General features: G+C 26.5%; 2 protein-coding genes across 2 annotated transcripts in view; both read right to left on the bottom strand.

The window, feature by feature from the left end:
• LOC107451190 (uncharacterized) overlaps nt 1-3,880 on the bottom strand; it is a 148,308-nt gene extending 144,428 nt beyond the window's left edge. The window contains exon 1 of the mRNA XM_016067207.4: nt 3,619-3,880. Within this exon, the coding sequence (XP_015922693.3) occupies nt 3,619-3,690 (72 nt within the window). The 5' untranslated portion in view covers nt 3,691-3,880. The remainder of the gene's footprint in view (nt 1-3,618) is intronic.
• Nucleotides 3,881-12,141: 8,261 nt separating this feature from the next.
• Nucleotides 12,142-26,143, bottom strand: part of LOC107451201 (ubiquitin carboxyl-terminal hydrolase 24) — a 71,034-nt gene continuing 57,032 nt past the window's right edge. Inside the window, exons 51-59 of the mRNA XM_087165801.1 lie at nt 24,060-24,155; nt 23,331-23,442; nt 23,116-23,234; nt 21,740-21,853; nt 21,562-21,627; nt 19,766-19,856; nt 18,992-19,070; nt 17,484-17,652; nt 12,142-15,707 (exon numbers count right to left, since the gene is read on the bottom strand). Of these exons, the coding sequence (XP_087021927.1) occupies nt 15,522-15,707; nt 17,484-17,652; nt 18,992-19,070; nt 19,766-19,856; nt 21,562-21,627; nt 21,740-21,853; nt 23,116-23,234; nt 23,331-23,442; nt 24,060-24,155 (1,032 nt within the window). The 3' untranslated portion in view covers nt 12,142-15,521. The remainder of the gene's footprint in view (nt 15,708-17,483; nt 17,653-18,991; nt 19,071-19,765; nt 19,857-21,561; nt 21,628-21,739; nt 21,854-23,115; nt 23,235-23,330; nt 23,443-24,059; nt 24,156-26,143) is intronic.

Consider the following 26,143-nt stretch of genomic DNA (forward strand, 5'->3'; position numbering starts at 1 on the left):
TTAGACTTAAAGGTATAACGTTTTTTTCTTTCTTCTTCTCTACACTATTTTAGAGACAATGCATTTTTAGACCCTATAACTGTTTTTGCATGCCATGATCATATAAGCTCTCCACTATATTCTGGATAAAGCACTGAAACTTATTCTGTACCTTTTAATTGAAGTATAATTGTTTAAATTACGAGAACGCGAATTTAATACCGTCTGGGGCTTCAATAAATGTTCTGCGAAACACTGATAGGGCGATGAAATTTAGACGGGCTTTAAGGGAATGGTGAAAAGAAAAGACGAGCAAGTTTGTAAGATTTATGTTCGAAAAAATTCAGTGTCCACCAACATCATCAAACCTTCGATCTTCTGCAGCGAGTTCAATGAAATATCATCACACGAACATTATAGATTAAGCTTGTCGCCAAGTGTCTACCATTTTTTTTTTTTTTTTGAACTTTTGGCTTGAATGTGATGAAGCTCTTTAACGTGTTGAAAGATGAGGATAGAACATGACAGGGAGCTGGTATGGCATGGATGCATAAAAACTGTCATGTAGTTTAATTATGTATTTGCTAATCATGTAAAATAGGTACACAGACGTTCATTTTTTAAAATAATGTGTATATATATTAGACAATAATTGATTTTTTGTAGGTCTAAACAGTATAGATGATCTTATCTAGATCACCATAGTATGATTTGAATATTTCTTGTAGAGTTATGTTTACCTTTTTTGGTCTATGACGTCTGTATTTATATAATTAAAAACTCTAAATAATACACTGTATTAAAAATCATTTACCCGATTGCCCTGCATAATTTGGACGATGCGTTGTCATTTTAAACACTAAAATGAAACTGTAGTTATAAAACCTAACAAATTATAAGAATAATCACTGAAAATAAGTTAAATAAGAGATTGAAGCAATAAAGAAAAGAATGGAAATAAAAGATTACCATAAAATAATAAAGATTTAAATAAGAGATTGTTATTTTCAAAGCTCAACTCAAATTTTCCTTACCCTTAACTAACATACACAATTATTTTATATTGACCCTAATTTTGCACATAATTTAAGGGACTTAACTCCAACTTTTTCTAAATACTCTTTTTGTATCGTTTCCGAATCAGTCTAAAAGAATACTCTTTTTGCAAGACATCACTAATCTCTAAATCTAATATAATGATCTTAAATTAAATTAGTGATTTGAAATTCATATAGAACCTAACCCTTCTTTGATACGAGTGAAGAAACTCGTTTTCCTTTCTTTTCCTGCAAAACTTGTTCTTTGGAGATGATGCTCTCTATGTTATAAAGACAGTATTTTTATTGTAGAACTAGTTTCTTAACTTGAAACGTCGTTGTTTAACAGATGCAAGTGACTGAAAAATTAAAATGTGTGGGGAAATAATTGTCCAGTTTAGTAATAATTCAAAATAAATTACTTGTGGTAATTGGATACTTGCACTTCAAGAAGAAGAAGACCTCCTATACCCACACATGTGACCTATGACATCAGCTAATCTTTATTATAAAATGACGTATTAAAGTTGAGCTAAGTTTCTCTAATGTTAATTCTATGTTAATTAACTATAATGTTAATTCTAATGTTAATTAACTATAAGTTAATTTAATACAGAGCCGTATCACACATCGAATTAGTTCAAAACATAATTCCTTCTCGTCTACTTCTTTTATTTAACTTAGATTTATTATTTGTTTATGTATTTTACTGTAACCGTGATATATTTTTGTTTTGTGTACCTGGCAACTTCGATTCGTAATTATTTTGTTTATGTTCTACATGTCTTCGAGTCTGTTTTGGGGAAAGAATTGAATTCTTTGAAAAATAATCTTCGTGAAAGAATTTAGAATGTATCGCTAAGAATTGATACTTGACGGGCTTTGATTACTCGAAACAGAATAGATGCTAACGTAAACAAACTCCACGTTTCAACAACCAGTCAGGATTGAGATACCCACAGTATATCACTTGCAGGTATCTCATTTAAATTTAAAAGTACATAGCTTACATACAATTGAAAAGTTAAGTATAAGTACAACTTTCTTTTGTCTTTTAAACAATCAAAGGTATTGGCAAAAAATTTTAAGGAAAATTTTCAGAAGATTTAAAGGAAATTTAAAATACACACTTCAAAGTTACCATTTCTTTTAAATAACTGTTCGCATTTTCGCTACACCGAATTTTTTCACTAAGTTTTTTTAACCATTTTTCTATTGTTTCATTATTTATTTTCACCTGTTAATAATTGATATTTAAAATGCTTTATTAGACGTTTTAATACTATGAGATTTAATAAATGCATTTATGTATGGCGTATACAAATGAATTCAAATCACTGCTAATATTATGTAATTTTTTTTCAGAGATTAAAGTAGAGATTAGTATTGTAGGTTTATGTTATGCAATATGTATTGTTAAAAATCAAATTTTCAGAACCAAATTTAGGAAAAAAATGTATCTCCTTTTAATTCATTTGTTATAAATTCATTTTTTTTCCTTTTTGATAAAACAGAATTGTGCTTTAAACTCATTAAAGCCGTAACATTTATGTCGGTTCAGTTTCGAAAGTATTCTTCAAATACCGTAGACTGTAACAAAACCAGAAATAGTTAATGTTTCACAACATAATGAGCAGTTGTTTAGATTAGGTTAATTTATAGTGAAATTCTTCGTTTCACACAAAAATTGTTATCTCTTAATAATTCGAAAATTTATTTTTAATCAGAATTAATGTGACTCAGTGAAAAGTATTTTGCTTTGAATTTTTCTTTTATAATAAAAATGTCTTAGGAAAAATTTTAATCATACTTTCGTATTTAAATGAATATAAAAATATCAAAAACAATAATACAAATATAACTAACAATAGCTAATATGAAAAATCATTAACATGAACTAATGTGGCAATATTATTAATACAAATTGATATGGCTCCTTATTTGTATGAGGATAATTAATGATGTAAAAATAAACTAAATTATTTGGGAAAAAGTATATTTTCATAAATGGATATTTTTTTTAGTTTTATTTTCTTTTTATCTTTTAATTAATTTTTTCGCACCATTAATGTTTTCTGAAATAACTTATCAAATAAAAAAAAGCTAAAACAAATATAAATATGACTTAATATCCCCAATATGTTAGTAATATAAATATGAAATACTATGATAATAATATTAATAATAACCAATAAGTCAGTAAAAATAAAAATATTTATATAGCTATAATTAATGATATAAGAATCTATCACATTATTTTAATAACAAAAAAGACAATGCGATTTAAATTTATACAAATTACTCATCATTTTATGCTGTTTTATATGATCACTAAAAAATTTAAAACACTGCATAACAATAACTAAATGCTTTTAATAATGCAAATTATTCGTTTGAAATACTTCATTAATCATAAATTCACATCAAATCAAATTATTTTAAGTATTTTCTTCATTAATTAAGTATTTCATATATTTTACACTCATAGATAAAAATTATATTTCTTTCTACATTTAAAAAATTATTAAAATTACCGTGAGGAAATATTGTCAGTAAATTATGCAATTGACAAATCATTTTAGTCTATAATTATTTTAAATACCTGTTCCGATGGTGGTCGATCATTTTCTTTAAATTCTGAAATATCTTCGACGTTGGAATTAACATCCATCATCTTTAATCCTGATTAACTACTTATAAAACGCAAATCATAAAACATCAGTTCTGCGATGTGTATTGTTTACGATACAGACACGTGAGCTACCTGTCAAGGTATACGATACCTTGCGTGTAAGTTACTAGAACGAAAAATTTACCACAACATTCAAATCAAAGGGCAACAGTTTTTATTCGAAAACGACAATAGCTACGTAATTTTAGTAGCGCCACCTAGTAAACAGTGCCTGGAGCTGCTAAAAATTCAGAGGAATGAAAGTAAGTTTTTTTTAGACAATCAATATGAAGAGAAGTTTCAAAGATAGAAACTTTTGAGATGCGTGAATTGTGTGTAGGTAGTGGGTATCTATTACTTTTATTCATGAGACAAATAAGTATTAAAAATATGAAATAATTCTACTTTAAAAACATTCAATAAAAATTAATCCTAGTTAATTTTATCCTTAAAATACTTAAAATAACTGAATTTTTTTAAATACATATTTGGAGCAAAATTAAATTAAAATACTCTAAACTTATTGTAATAGATAAAATAATTTTGGAAAAATATAAAATGAAAGAATGTTAGCATTAATTAGAATATTAATATTAATTATGAAATTTTCGAAAAATAAGAACATTATCTTTTTCTCTATATAATTTTATTTATTTTTTGCTTCTGTCAAAATTTTCAGTCAATGAAAAAAAAATTTCAGTTGAAAATACACTCCAAAATAAATTATTCTAATAAATAAGTATGAGTTGATTTAAGGTTTTAAGTAATAGCTATTTCTATTTAGGAAAAAAACTGCAGTTTTTTAATGAAATTTAAAAACTAATACAATGTAGTTTTTATTTTACCTATCACAAGTTTTGTTCCTTGTGAACAGGCTCTAAATGAAACAAAACTGGTAATTAATGAGAACATCATAAAATGCATTTTTATGAGGAAATCATCAACAAAAAATAAATATAAATCAAGATGCATAATATTAAATACTTGAAGTTATTTCTGACTTCATTTTAAGCATTTAAAATTTTTATTACTTTACATTAAACTTTATGCAGAAACACATTTTGTAAAACATATTGCAAAAGAGGTAATATTTCTAAAATATCGTAACACCAAATGTGAAAAAATAAAATAGTTTTATGTTTTTTAATTAAAAAACGCTTTAACTGAAAAACGAATTTGAAATTACGAACGCCCTTCAATTGACGATTTCATTTAGCAAAATGAAATCAAAATCTTTTGTCTCACTAGTGATGCGTCACGTATTATGCGTACGCAGTTTAATTTAAAAAAATCTTTGAAAATAAATGTCTAGTTTAAATGCGCACTGAGAAAAAGATATTGTTCAAACTGCCGGAATATGGGGAAATTCACCGTGTCTCTGGTTCTTAGAGAACACGAAACAGCTTTTTAATTTTTAGCGTAGTGCTTTGGCAATTATTTTGGTAAAATTACCAATAAAATATAGTTTTATAGTATTTTATAAAATTTGGGAATGAGGTAAAATTAGGTCATTTCATCGTGATGCTTTAGAACTGCTATGGTATAAAAACCATTTATTCGATTTAATTTACTTTTCAGTTTTGCATTACTTACTCAATACGTGGTAATAAAAACAATAATTCTGAAAACCAGAATTTCCCTTAAACCCTTACCATATGAACGAAATGGATGCTTTAAATATCGTGTATTTTGGTTTTATTACCAGAGTTAGGGTACCAGAAATATTATTACCATACAGTACGGTAATTTTTCCAGAACTTTTTTTATCATAAAATTTAAGTGCCTTCTCTTCTATGCTTTAGAAATCATAATCAAACACAAAAAATAAAAAAATAAAAAATGCACCTAAAAAAAATTTTTAAAAATTGCAACTTCTGTGACACGCGTGAAACACGAATACTAAGTTTTTTTTAATTGGCTGTCAGGGAGATTAAAAATTTTTAGCGTTAAATGTTTATTGTTTTTCTTTAACTAAGCATTCGATTTAACTTAAACGATAAATTCAAAACTTTCATTAGGTTTTCCTAATTAAAGATAGTCTCTGTCAAAACTTTTTGAAACATTCTTAAATTTGCTGGAAAACAATAGCTATCTTTAAAGCGAAAAGTTGCCATAACAAATAACCTTTTAAATGCATTTAAAAACTACAAGTAAAATAAGTGAAAATGTGTTTGAAAAAAAACTCCTTTTTAATACCTGATTGCAAAAAGTACAACATACTCAAATTATTCATGGTATTCATTCACGTTTTTAAACACAAGAATTTAATGTTTATTAAACGTTATTCAATGATTTCATAAATGTATAAATTTATATTATCAATTGCTTTTAATTGAGAATATGCATAAAAATACTTTCATTGATTATTTCTGTCATCATATAATTCAACAACAAATGTTTCCATTAAGAAAAACAAATGGACAAGTAAACATGATAGTTTTCTTACAAAAACTTTGTCCTGCAGAAAAGCTGTTTTACAGAGACAACTTTTACTAATTCGCTCGTATTACACTTGAAGCTGAATTGTATTTAATTAATATATTTTTAAAATGCATTTTAAATAATGCTTATAAATATTTTTATAAATATATGGCATTATATATTTTGACAAAAACGAAAAGATAAGTAGAAATGTTAGCTTTCCTACAAAAGCACCATCCTTGCAGAGAAACTGTTTTACAGAGACAACTTTCATTAATTCGCTCGTTTATCACTTAAAGACGAATAGTATATAATAAATGGGTTTTTAAAAAGCATTTTTAAAATAATGCATATAAATATCTTTATAAATATATGGCGTTATATATTTTGACGAAAGCAAAAAGATAAGTAGAAATGTTAGATTTCCTACAGAAGCACTGTTCTCGCACAGAAACTGTTTTACAGAGATAAGTTTCATTAATTCGCTCGTTTTTCACTTGAAGATTAATAGTATTTAATAAATGTGTTTTTAAAAAGCATTTTTAAAATAATTCATATAAATATCCTTATAAATATATGGCATTATATATTTTGACGAAAACAAAAAGATAAGTAGAAAACTTGTTTTACAGAGACAACTTTTATTAATTCGCTCGTATTCCACTTGAAGCCGAATTGCATTTAATTAATATATTTTTAAAATGCATTTTAAATAATGCTTACAAATATTTTTATAAATATATGGCATTATATATTTTGGCAAAAACGAAAAGATAAGTAGAAATGTTAGCTTTCCTACAAAAGCACCATCCTTGCAGAGAAACTGTTTCACAGAGACAACTTTCATTAATTCGCTCGTTTTTCACTTAAAGACGAATAACTTTTAATAAATGTGTTTTTAAAAAGCATTTTTAAAATAATGCATATAAATATATGGCATTATGTATTTTGACGGAAGCAAAAAGATAAGTAGAAATGTTAGCTTTCCTACAAAAGCACTGTTCTTGCACAGAAACTGTTTTACAGAGACAACTTTTATTGATTCGCTCGTTTTTCACTTAAAGACGAATAGTATAATACATATGACTTTAAAATGCTCCATTTAAATTCCTATTAAAAGTAACATCTTTTATATGAAACCAGTCTAGAAATGAGGCGCATTTTAACTGTTGAAAGCGGCACAGTCTTAATTTTTCAGAAAACCTGCAACAACAAAAAAAAATTTCAGAATACGAAAACTGCAATATAAATGTTTTTTATTCCTTTGTACTAGTAAAGATTTTAGAAAGGTTTAGTAAGGATTTTACTGACTCTTATGCTCTTTAATAAGGTCAATTTATTAGTCCATTTGAAAAAAAAAATTCGATTAGTGTTTCGCAATACTTTAAAATATTATGAAAGTTATTACGCTTCTATCGTTAAACTTTCAGTTTATGATTTGTATTTAATTTGTTTCGAAAACTGAATAACTCAAAATAATTTGAAAGTAGTATAACTACAAGAGTAATTAAAAATTAAATTTTCCAATTTATTTTATATCATGAAATGAGACTGTTGACAGTCTTTTGCTCCAATATCTAATACTATACTACTAAAATAGCTTTTTTTTAAAAAAAAAATTTATAAATAGCATAGTTGTTAGCATTTTAAAATGATTTTGCACTAGCATTGACTGTTTAGTATATTTAAAAAATTTAATTGAATTTCAAAATGTAATTTTCCTGGTATGTCACAAACAATATTTCCAATAATACCTAGCTTCAAAACTTCCCATAAATTTTTCAATATCTATTTTTTTAATCTCAACCGTTGTAAGCATTTCTAGAATATATGCAGAGGGTATTATTTCCAAAAACGTTGTTTAAAATAATTTTTTCTATTAATAATTTGTTTGTCACATGAAAATCAATCATTTCCTGGCCACTTTTTATTAGTAATTTATAATCAAAATAGATAGTGCCAGCAATCTGTGTCTTAGGTTAAGAGATTGATTAGAATACCATCCTATCAGAACATGTCTTATTTCAGGAATAAAGAACCAACTTTCTTAGTCAAAATCTATTTTTAAGAATTTTACAAGGTGAGATGGGTTTTATGATGTCATTTTCCTGTCTTCTTGAAATCATTAATAACATAAACTATATAGATTTACCTGAGTTACTTCAAGAAATCCTGTTGTTTTCTGCGGAAAGTAAACGTCTTTGGCCGAAGTATTAAAGTTAAGTGCTGTAAAATGGTAAATTGTCATTATCCTGGCTGTCATTTTCCTAACTTATGAATGCCACGACATTGACACAATTACGAGAAATTTTTTTAAACAGTATAATGTAAAGAGGGAAAGCAAATATTAACCTAATACCTAGTTTATGTAAGATTGTAATCATTAATGTAATTAAAGTTATGTATGTAATTGAAGTTAGTTATTTATTTAATGATTAATTATTTTGCGCAATATTTTATTCTGTACACATCAACAACAAAAACATTTTTGATTCTTTCTACAGTAGATAAAAGAATTAATTTAAGCAATTCATGGTCCATCTAACGCAAAGGCTTGAGTTGAGTTACTTACTTTTAGCTTAAAATGACAGTTTTTTAAACTTTTAAGCTAATATGTCATTTTCCTGGCATTCAATATTTAGTAAATTTCTATTTAGTTTTTTTTTTCAGCAAATGTTAATAAACTACACTGCAGTCTGTAAGATATTAATAAATGTAACTAAAGAAATACACAAAAAAAATTAGATTATTTTGAAGATTTTAAATTTGAAGAAATTTTTTGCTCCGAATTGTCATGTTTCCAAAGAATCACTCATATATTTACATACTGATATAAATACATACATATCCACCGCCCTCCAACGTATCCCTGTCCATCCCTGTTTTCGATCATGTGTTGCTATGCAAATCTGAGTACTTGTGATGTCCTCTTTCTCCCCTTAGAGTTTGTCATAATAATCCTGGGACACCCTGTATTGCAGCAACAATTGGATTTCAAATTCAGCTATTCCTAATTTAATATTTTGCAGTATGCACTTAAAAATTCTGAAGTAATCACGTTATGATATTCTTATCTATGATATTCTTATGAATATAAAATTATTTCTATTTAACTTTTATGTAAACAGGAGTTGAATAAAATAATTTTAAATTGAATTGAAATTATAAATAAAATAGCATATACGAGAACTTCGCACCTTGTAACCAAACCACTGTAGTAACTGTTTGAACTAGGTTTGAAAGTAAATCTACAATTGCAGACAATATGATTTACCGAAACATTTATCTTTCATATGCTTATGTTTTCAGTTGTGCTTTAAAAGTATGTAAATTAAGAATTTAAATAAGTTACCTCACAAACAGTGACGTAAATAACACCCCCGTGATGCGAGGGGCCCATGAGGTTTAACGGCTCCCGATCCGAAAATAATACATTAAATATTAGAGGTACACAACCTTCGATACGCGGTAGCATTGAACATAATAATAAAAAACTTTTTTTGTGTGAAATTTAAAAAAAAAGGATATTTTGAATTGCTCACTTAAATTTTTTGCGCATTAAATCTAAATGGATGAAGTTTTCAGATAGCTTTTTTTTCGGTGGTGATCGGAGCAAATTTCCAATCTTTTAAAAATTCCAATATTTTTGATACGATAAAATTATGCGTGAATTTAGAATTTTAGTAATCTCTTTTGAAGCTCTTTACTTGCGCCCCCTTTCATAGTTAATCCAAGTAACTTTTCAATCGCGTTTTTGGAGGTTATTGTCTAATTTTCACGTGTTTATTAAAATCCCGATCATTTAAATACGGTATTATATCGACTCGCAACGTATTGAATTACTTTCGACGTGCTTTATTTGTGTCAATTTTATTGTAAATTCAAACAATATTTCTATTGTTTTTTGGTCCTACGCCTTTCCACGGGGTTTAAAAATCATATTTAATATGTACTAATACCACACTCGAGTAGTGCATTTAAATGTGTGCTTTATTGTATTTTTTATGTGTATTTTTTTAGGCGTTTTTTTTTTTTTTTTTGTGTGTGTGTGTGATTTTTTAATCAGGCATTTTATCATCACTTCTAACGTGCTTTTTTTTCCGTTTGTGCAGATTTTCTCGTCAACTCTCTCTCTCTCTCTAGACAGGCACCCTGCCCATATTTAGGAATCTATATTTCTACTCCCACTATGTAAATGCCACGTATTTCTGACCCTCATTAGACGACAAGGACAGCGCCTGAGCTGGTGCCCTCTCTCCAAACCATGGGTGCAAGTTGGAAAAAAAGCCAAGACTGAAAATTTTTTAGACTGAAATACCTAACATACACAATACCCCCTCGACATATGCAAACTATCTGAGAAATCTTTACCATAATGCATCACGTTCAAATACTGTACAAAAAATATTTATTTATCTGTCCTTTGATAAAATAACAACAGGACATAAGAAAGTAGACCAATAACGTAGACCTAAAAAATATTTTAAAGGACAGAAAAGAAAAAAAATTCCGATTTCCGTCTTCGAGTCTGTCTTGTTTCCGTCTTACTTCCGCCAGCGGACATTTTCGAAAGACGGAAATCCGTCCTGGGGACGGAAGACTTGCACCCATGCTCCAAACTTCAACAACCAACGAGGACTTTTAGCCAGGACAGATTTAAGGTGCATATAGCTGCGTTTACACGCCGGTTGTTTGATCGGAAACCAGGATCCAATTCACTAATCTCCTGGTATCTAACATCATTTATATCAGTAGTAAAATCAAGTAAGATCAATGTTTGTTTTTAAATTTTAAAAAAAAAAAATTTGATTAGAAATGTGTCAAAAAAAATGTGGAACACTAAGTTCATTTACTAAGAAAACATTTACCCCAACTCTTTTTACAGCATAAATCTGTACAATGAAATGTCGGGCTAGCAAAAAATGAAAATTAGAAAAATAAAAAAAGGTAAACTTAACTTTTATTTCACCAAATAAGAAATTGTGGCACTAAAATTTTTTAAGTCCAGTGCGGAAAATAACAAACTTGACCACCCTGAATAACTTTTGTTCCAATGCTTAGATCTTCACTTTTTTGGAATCAATCTTAATGGTTCAAGGGCCTCAAATATGCTTATTAATTTGGGCAGACGATATTGTAAGTTGTGAAATCACACCCAAAATGTACTTCTGTTGAATAAGCATACATTAGATGGATTCGGATATCTGACTCCCATAGTATAGAGGGTAGCTACCATGTGGGAAATATGGTCCCAATATTTTGGTCGAGGGAGAGATCCAAAATTTGGACCCCTGAATGTAATTTTACTTTTCTCGTATTTCTCCATATCCCGAGAACTTTTTAAGCGAATCGAAAAAACATTTCACACAATGATACAATTCGTTTACCCTAAGATAATTCCGTACAAAAAATAACTTTCAGTAAATATTTATTATTATTTTATTTAATAATAGTCGAAAAAAGTTTGAATTGTTAAGTATACAATTTTTTACATCATTTTAAAGAATACAATTTTATTTGGTAAAATACAACATTTTGTTACACGGTTAAATAGTTCTTGAAAAATGAAATTTTAAGAAAGTTGTATTTTTTGTCCGTTTTTATTTTGCGCACTACACATGTATGAATTATAAACTGTAGATAAATCGCAGTAGTCAGAAATACTTAACTCATTTTCAAAATAAACTAAAAATAAAACCAGCACACAATTTTTTTTAGTGGAATATGCAGCAATTTTTGAACATTTTTTGAAAACAAAATTTTTGATATGAACTTCGAGACATTGCAAGACTGTGTTTAGTGATGGTAAATCATAGAACATTTAAGCCAGCGAAATAATTTTAGAAAAATCATAGTTTTTAAAGTTTTTTTCAAATAATGGTATTATTGTAACTTCTAAACCAAAATTTTATTTCGATTACAGCTAATTTTATGTACTTTTTTATATCGTTTCCCTATCAAACTGACTTTTACAGCATGCTCTTTTTAAAATTGTCATTTTGTGATGATATATTTACAGTCAAATAAACATAATTAAAAATACAAAAATAATATTTTATTTCAAAAACGAAAAAAAGAGGCAAAATTTAAAACTCAAAGGCTCAACTTTGTATTTACATATTCACAAAACTATTGCTTTATTAAAAAATACATAGTATATAATTTAATTCTACAATAAAAGTTAACACAATGAGCTCAAAAGTCATAACACTAATGGTATTTCCAGTAAGCAAGCACCCATAATTTTTATCCCTTTAATACAATTTTCAAGAAATCTACAATTTACAGAAAACAGCTACTCTATTGTATCCTAAAATCATTCTAAATATTTTTTTAACATAATTTAAGGGGAAAAAATACATGTCTTGGAAATGTCAAAACAGAATATTACTCAAATACTTTTTTACCCATTTGTAGACAAAATAATAAAAGGATGGCAGAAAAAACAGAAATTTGTTTAATACCCATAAATCATTAAATTTACCAAAAACAGTACATTAAAACATTACAAACTTTAAAACAAAATTTAAATCTAAATTCAAATATTGTAATTCATTTATTTCTTTTGATTAAAATGGATAAATACACCATAGCAACAAATTTAAATATCTATATAAGTAACTTTAACTTAGAAATATTAGCACCACATACAAAACATTAATAAAAAATATTAAAGTACTGGGAAACTATATTCTTAAATGTATAAATAGGAAAAATAATCTAGGTAATCAAAGAACCGGAAAGAAATGGAAACTACAATGTTTAAGTAGAGAAATATCTCACCATCATGTTTTAAGAATGAATAAAATAATACATAAATTATAAATATTATTTCAAAATATAAAGTCGATTTTAAAGTCACAAATAACTACAGAAACCGATAGCCTCTAAAATTATTTTGATTTTCTAGTGTTTCCATTTCTTGTTTTATTAAGTACCTTAAATAGTTTAAAATATAATTAAATATTTCACTGGTATTCATCACGGGTGTTCTTGATTTCACTGATGTTTACTTTCTTACATCCCTTATTCAATGGACATTTATCCTATGGACCTTATAGATGGACCTTTATCCAATACATCAGAAAAATATAAAAAATAATTTTCACCATTAAAAACTCTAAAACACAAATGCATTTTGCACAATTTATAATTTTTGATAAGGAACTACACCACTAAGATTTTAAATACTGTATATCCCATTAACTGTTTAATAGATTTTCTAAAGTTCAGTGCATGATTATTTTCATTAGTTTTTAAATTTTGCAAACAGATCCAAGTTTTTTTTACACTTAAACAAGACTCATCTAAAATCATTTCACAGAATAAAAGTCAGAGTTGATAAAATTGGCACAAGTTTAAGGGAATATTTTTGTATTATCAACTAAAATAAAAAGTACATTCTTAAAGTTTGAATTGTTTAATAACTGAGAAACTGTGCTGGCTAGGTTGTTGCACTCATACATGTGCAGAGGAAACTAGAACCTCCTTTAAATATATAAAAAACCAAATATTTTGTAAATCGTTTTTTAAAAAAAATATTTAATGAAATAAAGTTTCCAGATTTTCGTAAAATTTCTTCTTACACCAAAATTAAGTGTACTTCCCCCCCCCCCAACTTTATATGACTTCTCATCAATTACAGAGCACTTATTTGCTTCATTTTGGAAATAAAACATGTAAAAATATATGATATACTTCATAAACAAGCAACAATCGTTTGAATATTTTACAAATAAAGAATAAATACAGAATAAACTTTTTAAGCTAATTAAGAGTGGATGCTTTTATCTTACGTGCATCTATTTAGTAGACATTTTGCAAAACATTTATGCAAATTTTGATTTTAACGAAGCAGTAATACATATAGTTTGTTACTTTTTTTCTATCCAGACATTGTTTTTACAAACATACTTTTTCTAAACAGTCGTAAAAATCAACAAAAAAAACATTTTTTTTTTCATTTCTTACAAACATTTAAAAGCAAGAGCAATCAAGAGAAAACCATTCTTGTTTTTAGAACATAAATGTATGTGATATTCCTTACATACAAAGTTTTAAAAAAAAATAATACAGTAAGAAATCTCCTGACTAAAGTATTTATAGGAAGCCCAATTTACTAAAAAATAAAACTTTAAAAAAGTATAAAAATGTATATTAAAAAAAAAGAAATTTGTTCAATAAAAAAGCTGAAAATAAAACACAGTTACAAAGTCTTACAATTAATGCCCTTTAAGAATAACAAACACAATTTACAAGTACAATGCGCCAAAGAAAAACAGACCACTCTGAATAACTTTTGATCAGATCTTCACGTTTTAGGACTCAATCTTAATGGTTAAAGAGGGTGACCTGAAATATGCTAATTAATTAATGCAAACGATATTTTAAGTTAGAAAAGAAGACACAAAAACATACTTTCTCTGAATAAACATACCTTTTTTAAAAAGAATTTGGATTTCTTCTCCCTAAATATATATGGGGTTGTCGCAATCTGGGAAATGTAGTCTTCTTAGTTCAATCGGGGGAGAGGTCCAAAATTTGAACCCCTTAATATTAATTAAAAAGTCTTATTTATTTTTTGTGTATTTCGCCATATCTGAAGAACTTTTTGGAGAACTGAAAAATTTTTGCACACAAAGATGAAATTCATTTATCTAATGATAAGTCCATGCAAAAATTAATTTAAGTAAATATTTACTGTTCTTTATCATTTTATTAAATAATAGTTAAAAAATTTTTTAATTGTAAAGAATAAAATTTTTTATGTCATTTTAAACTATGTAATTTTACAAGGCAAAATACAAATTAGTGCGAAATCGGTAGAATAGTTCCTGAGAAATCAAATTTCAAAAAAACCGTTTATATAAAAAAGGGTATGTTTGTTCAGAGAAAGTATGTTTTTGTGTCTGATTTCATAACTTAAAATATTGCCTGCACTTATTAGTTAGCATATTTGAAATCACCTCCTCGAACCATTAAGTCCTAGATCGTGAAGATCTGATCATTAGATCAAATGTTATCCAAGATGGTCTCTTTTTTTCCACGCTGTACATTAGAATTAATTTCATACTTCAACATAACTATTTACACTTATTTACAATATCAATTTAAATTCAAGCATTCCTTAACAATTAGTACTTAAAGATTAAAATTGAAAGCTTATTATTCTTGAGCAACACAAATACCAATTTTTAACAATAAAATACACAGAATTATTTCAACGTCTTGTACAAAATAATTAACTGTACAAACACATTTGTAACAAAACATTATTATTGAAGCAGCACCTTGAGATTTCGTAACACAAAAATATTTTTTTTTTTCAAAAAGTTCATTTCTGTACAATAATAGTTTTAACTTTGGCATTTATTAAAAAGGCACAACAATATCCCCATTAAGGCTTGAGGTGTCTATGTATCGATAGAATCTAGACCTTGCATTCTTGAAGCTCTTCTTAATTCTTTTGCTGAAAAATGAGAAGGTACTTTATCTACAACAGTGATCTCTTTATCATCTTCATCTACATCCATGACAATATCTTTTGAATCGGGTGACTCCAGACCAACAAGCAGGGCAGTAGCTTCAGCAAGAGTGTCCTTTATAATAAAAATATTTAACATTAATTTTTTTAAAATAACAAAGTTTTTTTTTAAATTTTTATTAATAATATTAACATAACTAGAGACTCCAACTTTTGGTTTCAGTTTCCAGTTGTAACCATGAAAATTTTGAGTAGTTTTCAAACTTTTTCAGCAGCAAATTTAAAACATTCTTAAAAATAATTATGTATAATTCAAATTATGTTGTATTCAAAGATAATAAAAAAATTAAATTAATAAATTTAAAAAAATCTTGCACTATCATTAATCTTTTGATTAATACAAGAATTAAAAAATACTGAATATAAATACTTCAAATATCATAAATGATGAATGAAAAATTACAGAGAAAAAGCAAAGTTAAGCATTAGGATTGTAAAATAGATAATTTACACACACACACACACACACATATATATATATATATATATATATATATATATATATATATATATATATATATATATATATATATATATATATATATATATATATATATATATATATATATATATATATATATATATATATATATATATATATATATATATATATATAATTTGCAGGTTTTGCTTGATGTGGAATCACACATGCTATCATTAAAAATCATCTGCGCTTATAAAAAAAATAAAAGGAGAAGTTTCTTTATTAGTTTAAGCATACAATTATTTATTACTAATAGCAGATGATTATTCTATGAAGCAGATTGCAGCTTTGTTTTAAAAAGTGTTACATTTCCACTGTGTCTTTTTTTCACCCTTCACAATAAATTTCATGCTCAATAAATTAGTTCTTTTTATTCATAAATTTAATAATTAAGATATTTTTTAATTCAGTTGATCTTATAATATTCTGCCTTATATTATAATATCCTGCCCAATATCATCCCTCTGGGGTTTAAGTATTTATGTTAGTGCCTTTTCAAACTATCATTTCTGTTTGGTAATTTTCAAGTGTTGTTTTTATTTCATTTGATTAATAAGTTTTCCTTTTATTTTATCTTTTTCTTTTTTCTTTACAATTAGGTATGAAGTATATTGCATTTTTAAATTATTGGTTTTGTTTTATTTTAGTTAATTTGGTGAGTTTAATTAATCTTCAAATAATAAATGTGAATTTTGTATTTTTTAAATTTGTTTTTCTTGTCCAAACTTGTAATTGATTGTTTTTATTCTTTAAAATGCTATTTTTCTACCTTTTTTTTAATTTAGAAGAGCTTTTCATTTTTTTTTTTCTTATTTCAAAATTTTTTTTTTTTTTTTTTTTTTTTTAATTCTAATTTAGGTTTGATAAAACATTGATTAATGAAACATTTTGGCCAATCGGGAAATTCAGAAAACCGAGAAATTCAGACATCCGGGAGAGTGATGCTTTTGAGCATCCCGGATAATTGGTTCTCTACTGTAATTCCAAACGAAAATTATTAATTCCACTTAAAAAAGAACAATAAGTCATACAAAGTTGCTTATTATATTGTTAATAATATAAGAACTATAAATATTTAAAGCATACTTTTATAAAACAAGTTTTATAATAATTACCATTACTAAAGTTTTTCCTTAAGAGTGGTTATGATTTATTATATTGAAATGAATACATTTATAAAATTGCCAATTTTAAAAAACGCAAGAGGAAAAAGTAATACTGCATTAGCACACCAGCACATCTACCTGTTTCATACTTATAAATTTACTATGTCCATTAAAATATATTGGACAGAAACTTTTTTTTTCATCCAGCATTATCTATAAAGGATTCATTTAACTGACAAACCTGAGCACTAACTGTCCTTTGAAATGTTTTGGTGTTTGAATCTTCATTGGAAACGGAAACATTGGATGGCGTCCAATAGCTATGCTCTGACATCATCTTCTTAAGCCAATTAACAGCCCATTGCCACTTATCTGGCGTTTGTAAAAGGTAATCTTTTGCAACTGAGCACCTGAAAAATAAAATATTTAAGTCAGTAAAAAAAAAAACTTTCTATAGCCTATTCAATGAAAGGCTTTATTATACCCAAAGAAAAAAAAATTAATAGAAGAAAAGTTATTTTAACTCTCGAATTATTAGCATAGACAAAAAATATTTCATCTCTAAACAGAGAATAGAAAATTTCTTAATTCTCTGATCATTACCAGCTGGAAGCAGTTAGTTACAACGTAAGTGGCTAATACAACAAAAAAGGGTTATGTAATTTAATGAATGAAAGGAAAAAATGAATGAAAGGAAAAAATGAATGAAAGGAAAAAACTAACCAAATCATAATGCTCAGAAAACAGAATTAAAAGTACTGGAAAAAATAATATTTTAAAAATGTAACCAAAATTTTAAAATATTTAAAACTAACATTTGTATTTGTAAAAGCTACTATGATAAATGAAAGAAACCCAGTCATAGAAATCATAGTCTTTAAATATAGATAAATTAACATCCATAATACAGAACATAAAAAAAAATGAAAAGCTTAACACAAATTTTATGATGAACATTTATAAAAAAAAATTACATTTATTAACCTACAATTTAAGATATTTAAAAATTGATCTTTTATGAATAACAATCGACAAATTCATCGAAACAACACTGACCATATTATTGGCAGATATATGTTCAATTTACTACAAGACTTCTTTAAACTATATGTAAAACTATACTTTACACTATATAACTAAATGTACTTTAAAACTATATATAAAATATTATTTATTACAAAAACCATTTAATGTAGCTAACTGATAAATTAATTATTGAAGTAAATTACTTTAGAAGATTCTGATAAAAACTTAATTATAAGCATTCTTAACTTTTTAACAAAATGCTTACAGATGATTCGGATAAAAACCTATTTAAAAAAATTCCTAAATTTTTAATAAAATATTGAGGTCAAAATTAAAGTTCAGTTAATGTATCTGATAGTTAAGTCATCAATTTATAATTGCTATATTTGTAAAATTTTTATACAACATGCTGTTTTGAAATAATGACAATTTAAGCAATTATTTTTGTGAAAAGAAATGCCAAACACAGTAAATTTCAGACATGTTTCCAGTTTTACTAAAACAGGTTTAAAACAGAGGTTTATCAAATTAACCAATAATATTTACACGAAAAGAATCCTCAAAAACAGAAATCTCCTAAGAGTTTAGCTAAAGATAAATGCAAATAATTTAAATCACCTACACCAGTACTCACAAACCTATATAAAATTACATTCCATGGAATTAAATTGAATAACACATTCAATCAGTTAAGAAATTGTAAAAGGAGAAACTAAAACTTACTTTAAAGAAAGACTAACAAGAAATTTCACTCCTTGGTATGACCTACGACTATCACTAGTTTCGTTGGCTCGAATAATAGCTATAAAAACATATATAAGCACATTTTAATTACAAAATTCAACAACAAATAAATGTTCATGAATAAATTGTTCAAAAAATTACAACTTCTAGGATAATAAAAAAAAATCAAAAAAATGAAAATAATTAAACTGCACACAATAAAAATCACTAATAAATGTTCAGAAATTTTTTACAGTATGTGTATATATATATATATATATATATATATATATATATATATATATATATATATATATATATATATATATATATATATATATATATATAGCATAATAAATAAAAACAAAAAAAAACACGAAGAAAATTAAGAAAAACAATAAGTTAATTTTTCTGTAATTTTTCCCTTGTTTTCTCTACATTTTGAGCTTTATATAAATATAAAAAAGATACATTAAGCCATTGAAAAAACAATAGATTACTCCACATAAGTTTTATTGTGTTATTGGGATATGCCTTAAAATGCAGCATTGGTACAATAAAAAAAAGACATTGTTAATAACTGTTATTATAATACTGAATTCGTAATAAAATTTCATTCAGTTCAATTTAGAAATATTGAGACAATAAAATATACAAAAAGGGAGGTTGGAAGCTTTTTATGCTTTAATGAGTCAAAAAAATGAAAGAATAGATATCAAGTTTTGTAAATTACTAAATTAATTTATTGACTTTTAAGAGTAATTATTTTCCTACCAAGCATTCCATCAAAGAAAGGAAGGCTTTCAGTACACATTCCATCAATCACTAGTTGTACACGATTTAACTGCAAGGAATCTTCTATAGCCTAAAATATATAAAAGAATAGTATTTTTAAAAAACAAACACTTAAAAAAATTTATAAATACAAATCATGTAAGTTATGAATTAATGGATATGGAATAAATACATTAACATAGCAAAAGATGTTCCGTATTAAAAAAAATGGTCTTAAAAAGATTATAATTAATAATGGATAAAATAGATTATAATTTTAGAAAATCAATTTTTAAAATACACATGTTGTTTAATTAAAAAAAAATTTCCGAATTTTGAATTATTTTATTGAGTAGTTGGGGAAAAAAAATTCTTATTTTTTTCACCAATAGTTACCTAACCCTTTAATAAATAAAAGTAGCAACATAACAGGTGGGCTGAAAAGTTCGTAGGCTAACATAGAAAAAAAAAATTTTGGATAAAATTTCATTTTATTATTCAATATGGCTTCCTTCAAGGGTGATACAACGATTATAGCGGTCATATAATTTTTCGATACCATTTTTATAGTACGATTTGTCTTTAGCCTCAAATAGGGCTTAGTTTCGGTGATTACTTCTTCATCGGCGCTAAATTTCTTTCCAGCGAGCATTCTCTAGAGGTCTGAGAACAGTAAAAAGTCGCTGGGGACCAGATCTGGAGAATACCGTGGATGCGGAAGCAATTCGAAGACCAGTTTATATAATTTTATCATCGTTTTCATTGACTTGTGACACGGTGTGTTGTCTTGATGAAACAGCACTTTCTTCTTCTTCAAATGGGGCCGCTTTTCTGCGATTTCGTAATTCAAGCGCTCCAATAACGCTATGTAATAGTCGATGTTGATGGTTGTTCCTTTTTCAAGATAGTCAATGAGTATTAAACCATGAGCATTCCAAAATACTGATGCCATAACTTTGCCTGCTGACTTTTGCATCTTTCCAAGCTTTGGAGTTGGTTCTTCTCGTGCAGTTCCCTCGGCTGACGGTCGATTGGAGCCATGGATTATGGAGCCATGTTTCACCCATTGTCATATATCGATGCATAAATTCAGATTTATTAGGATTAAACAGCTTCAAACACAGCTCAGAATCATAAATTCGTTGTTATTTTTGGTCAATTGTGAGCTCGTGCGGCACCCACTTTGCCTAGAGCTTTCTCATACCAAAATATTCATTCACGATATGACTAACACTTTCCATTGACATCTTTAGAGTCTCAGATATTTTGATCAACTTCACTTTGCGGTAATCTAAAATTATTTTGTGGACTTTTTTGATATTTTCGTCGCTGACAGCCTCTTTGGGGCGTCCAGGGTGCTCATCTTCATCAGTGTTCATTTGGCCTCGTTTAAACGTAGCAAACCACTTCTCAATGGTTGATTTTACTGGTACAGAGTTCGAATAATGTTTCTCAAGCCAAGCCTTGGCTTCAAGAGTATTTTTTTTCACTGGAAAGCAATGCTTTATGAACACGCGAAATTCCTTTTTATCCATTGTTCTTAAGCTAACAAAAGTTGCTTCACTAAAAATACTATATCTCACAAACTGTTAGTCCGACAGCTGTCAAATTTATACACGTGTCTTTCGAAGATTAGAACTAACTGAAAATCATATATTTTTAATAATAGTAGCTCCATCTATGAGTCAGCCTACGAACTTTTCAGCCCAACTGTTACAACTAAATAACTTGTATGCACTTTATAAGAGTAGAATGATTTCAAACAAATAATCCAAAATGATAAGTTTAATACTCACTAATATTTCTAATAACAGAAATGACAGATTTTTCAATTCATTGGATGGCACGGATGAGTACTGAAGCTAATAAAAATACAAAAATAGGTAAGTTAATTTATTCACAATTATTTTAAAACTTAGTTCAAAATTAAATTTGAAACTCCACACAGACATATCTTGGAAATTTCATACTCACCATAATTTGACGAACAACGGAAATAGAGAAAACTTCATTACAAAATGAGCACTGCACTAGCATATCAGTAAAAACAGATATAGATCCAGAAACTTCTCTGCAAGCACTCACAACCTATTAAAGAGCATTTTTATAGAATACATTTTTCTTCTAAATAAATAATATAATAAAACTATGTTTAAAAATAACTTAAAAAGAAAAAGTTAAAATTGCCGAAGAAAACTTAGAATGCAGTTGTTATTCATGTTGAAAATTGGTTGGTGATAAGACTGTTTTTTAACAGTTCTGTAAAATTTTACAATGAGTTAAATGTGGAGAATCTTCTGACAAATATATAATAATTAAGATATATGTATACAAATTACGACAAGATATGTATTAATTTTGGAAATATTATTTTCAATAATTTTTAAGCAAGATAAAATTCTTGCATTTTTCAGTTTACATATGACATTCTCAAATAAAACTGTCGAAAGAAAAGTAAAAGTTCACCTTGTTGAATTAATTATTCAATGACCCATACCTCTCCTAGATGGCATTACTTTTATAACTATTTTTATTTCATTCATAAGCATTTTTAAAAGGGTTTTTTTTCTTCGCACTTTTCCTTATTTTTATTTCAGTGTGCTCCCTCTGTATTTATAATTTCACAGATATAATACTTAACAAAAACTGTTAGAACCTCATAGATGTAGAAAAAAAAATTTAGATTAAATTTTTAATAAAAAAAATGAAATTATATGTTTGTCAAGATTAACTGTGGGAGGCAAAGTTTCAAGCTCTGAAATTGCTCATATATTGTGTGGATACTGGATTTAAATAGGATAAAAATACTCATATCAAAAAATATTACTTGAATATATTTTGAGATAAGAATTAAAATTTGTAAAACAAAAACAAGTAGAAGAATTTTTTACATGTGTACTATTTAAGTATTTGAAGTACCAGCAAAAAGTTCATTTAAATATTAGAAGTTTTTATTATACTTATTAGTTAAGATTAAAAATCTTAATTCCATATTGTTAGAACAAATTTTGTATTTTCATAAATGTTAACGTTTCATAAATGTTCATAATGTAAAATGATTTTCTTTGACAAATATTTTTTAAGACTTAATTAATTTAATTTTAAATAATATTGAAGCAACATTTTGTGAACTAAGCTGCAACCCTCAATTCATAAGTATTACACCAAGCAAAATAAAAATATCTCATTAAAAGTTTTAAATATCTAGTTGAAAAACATGCAAAGAAAGCCATAAATAATAGTAAAAGTTACTACAATATTTCATATATTAGATGGCAAGCAAAAGTGAAAATAATTTTAAAAATTATAATTGCATTTCTTTAACTAAAAAACTACTAAAGCATTATTACCTCCTGTAAGTATCTTGGTGAACCAGGACCATATAAAGCATCAGCAATTTCTTTCGGCATAGAAAGAAATGTTTCGCTAGCGGACCAAATAGAAGTGCGTTCGGAGAAATCTTCCAGTTCTAAAATTTAAAAAGTATTATTAATGCTTAAATTAAGATCCTTAACCTTTAAGAAACCTTTTCTAAATTGGACATTAGGAAAAATTATAGAATTACCAGTTGTTCTATGAGGCGTTAAATCGCAACTTAATGTTAAAAATGCCATAGTTATATGGAGAGATCCAAATTCCTGTGTTTGTAAGGGTGTCCATCTCCTTGGGAAGGTTTCCTAAAAATTAAATAAAATGTTTACATTGATATGATGAACTGAGAATTATTAAGTAAAAAAAAATATTATTAAACAAGAAATAGACCAAACAATTGAAGCTAATTGAGAATGGAAAATCCCATTTGCATTAAATATTGGTCCGTGAGGAGTTTGTATGGAAAAATGGGGAGAAAAAAAACTTATATCCTAATTTGAAAAGAATAAAGAACAATTATAAACATAATTTATAACTGATATATTAAATTTAAGTTTTTTCAACTTTTATAAAAAAAAATTATAAAATCAAAATAATTACATCAGAAATCTAATATTTACAACCTTATAAATAAACAATCATCTTAATAAGCTTTTTTTAATGCTGTTTAAAGAACTAATTTTAAGACAAAGATTTACGTTATGGAAAAACCTAAAATAAAAACATTCTATCAAATATACATTAGCATGAATTTCCTACACAATTATCAAAGGAAAATAAATTATAAATAAATAATATAAACTTTAAATTTAAAATAAAATAAATTGGGAATAATAAAAGAGACATTTCTTTAAAAAGTTAATTTAATCTAAATTTTTAGCTAAATTTATACCATTTACAGATAAAGAAAAAATATATTTACCAAACTTTGCATATTTGCAGATGCAGGTCCTAACAAAAAAGTAAGAAGTCTTTGGAAAGCATTATTCTGGATTAGATGACTGCATGTTTTGTGACCCTATTAAATTCAAAATTAAATCAATAACAAAGCAAAAGGTAACAATTTGATAAAACAAACCAAAATAACATTATGAGATCAATCAACATATTGACTTTAGAATAGAGGTGCACAACCTGCGTCCCGCGGGTCAAATGCGGCCCTTCAACTATTGAAGCGAGAGCTTCTAAACACAATACATTTTTTTTAAAAAATGGCAATTTTTAATTGCACTTTTAAGTCATCACATTTTGACACAATCAATTATATCAGATTCTTTAGTAAATGTACGTTTAACGCGCTTTCTTTAAGCCGATTTTATCGTAAATATAAATGATTTTTTTCTAAACAGTTATTTCCGCTTTTCTACGTGATTTCGAAAATTCAGAATTTTTATTACGACGCGAGTTTTAGATCGCAAATTTAAAAAATCACTTTTTGCGCACTTTATTTGTGACGATTTCATCTTAAATCTAAGTGATTTTTTATCATTTTCTTTTTTTTTGCAATTCTTTCTTCTTTTTCCACAATTTTTTTCAGCAGTTATTGCTATGCGTTCCCACGCATTATAAAAAATTCCAATTATTCTATTACGACATGCAAATTTTAAATCACGCATTTGACACGCTTTATTCGTGCTGAGTTCAGCATAAATATATTTTTCCACAATTATTTCTATACTTTTCTACATGATTGTTACGTGATTGTTAATGGCACAATTAAATAATCACTTTTTGATAAGGTATTTCGTTACAGTTTTATCGTAAATCCTAGCTATTTTCCCTTCGTTTTTATTTCCGCAACGAATATGATTTGGTCGAATGTGGCAATGAATTGTGATTTGATCAAAAACCAAATATTCAGCAAAAAAAAGAAGAAAAAATCGACTGAACGCTGTACACTTGGGGCCAAATAGCAAAATCTACTAGCAGCATAGCAAGCTCAGAATAATATTTCCTGGAAAAACGTATTCATAAATTAACTCTAAAAAATAAGGTCAATCAAGAACGTTTTTGAAAATGTTGAAAAGCTAAACAGAGAACATAAAAATCAATCTTAATTTTTGAAAAAAACTTTTAAAGCTGAACATCTCAGTTTTACAATTACCAGAAAACACCAAGAAAAAAGAATTAAGCCAACAGAAATGCTATTAAAAATTACTTTAATAATGAAAACGTCTAAAAAAGTTTTTTTTTATTTAAAGAAAATAAAAAGATAGAAAAAACATTCTTAAGTTTTTAAATTAAATTCTTATGCCGAAAATATCAATTTAAATTTTTCTCATTGCCATAATTTTAGAAGGAAAAAAAACTTATAGAAAATAAATTTTATTAGTAACTTTATTTTTTAAAAAAATGCAGAGTCATAATAAAAATGCCTAAAAAAAGAAAAACAGAAAAAACACATTTTTCTTAGTTCCTGAAACAAAACTTTAATACTGAAAATCATACTTTTCTATGTTACTGGTTATTTAGATTACAGTACCGGGAAAGAGTGATAATAAATTAATGACGTTCTGTTAAAATGCTGGGTTATAATAAAAACAGCAAAAAATGGGAAAGAAATCCTTCTCAATTCTCAAAGTATCGAAAAAAAGACAAAATTGACTTGTCTGATTATAATTTTTAAAAAAAAAATAATATCTATAAAAATTTAAAAATAAAAAAACTTAGAAAAATACATTTCTAAAAAATATTCTGCCGAATATTTGACTGATCATTCAACCAACTGAATTCTTCACAGAAGGGCCAAATACTCGTTACATCCCTCCCTAATTTAAATGCAATGTTATTGCAACTTGAGAAATTCATAAAATGGCGGAAAACGTGAATTTTAAAACTGCTCACTGTTTGTAGTTTAGATTTCAATTTTTTGTTGCTTAAGTGATCTTTTTCGATAAAAAAAAAAGAAGATGTTTACGATATAAAAGAATCTAATAATTAATAAAATAATAAAGTATATTACAAAATAAGCATTGAATTTTATTTTGAACTATCACAGTTTTGTTT

Source organism: Parasteatoda tepidariorum, chromosome 6 (assembly GCF_982258835.1).
Source record: "Parasteatoda tepidariorum strain Cologne lab strain chromosome 6, Ptep-v5.0, whole genome shotgun sequence".
In the NCBI taxonomy this organism is placed as follows: domain Eukaryota; kingdom Metazoa; phylum Arthropoda; class Arachnida; order Araneae; family Theridiidae; genus Parasteatoda; species Parasteatoda tepidariorum.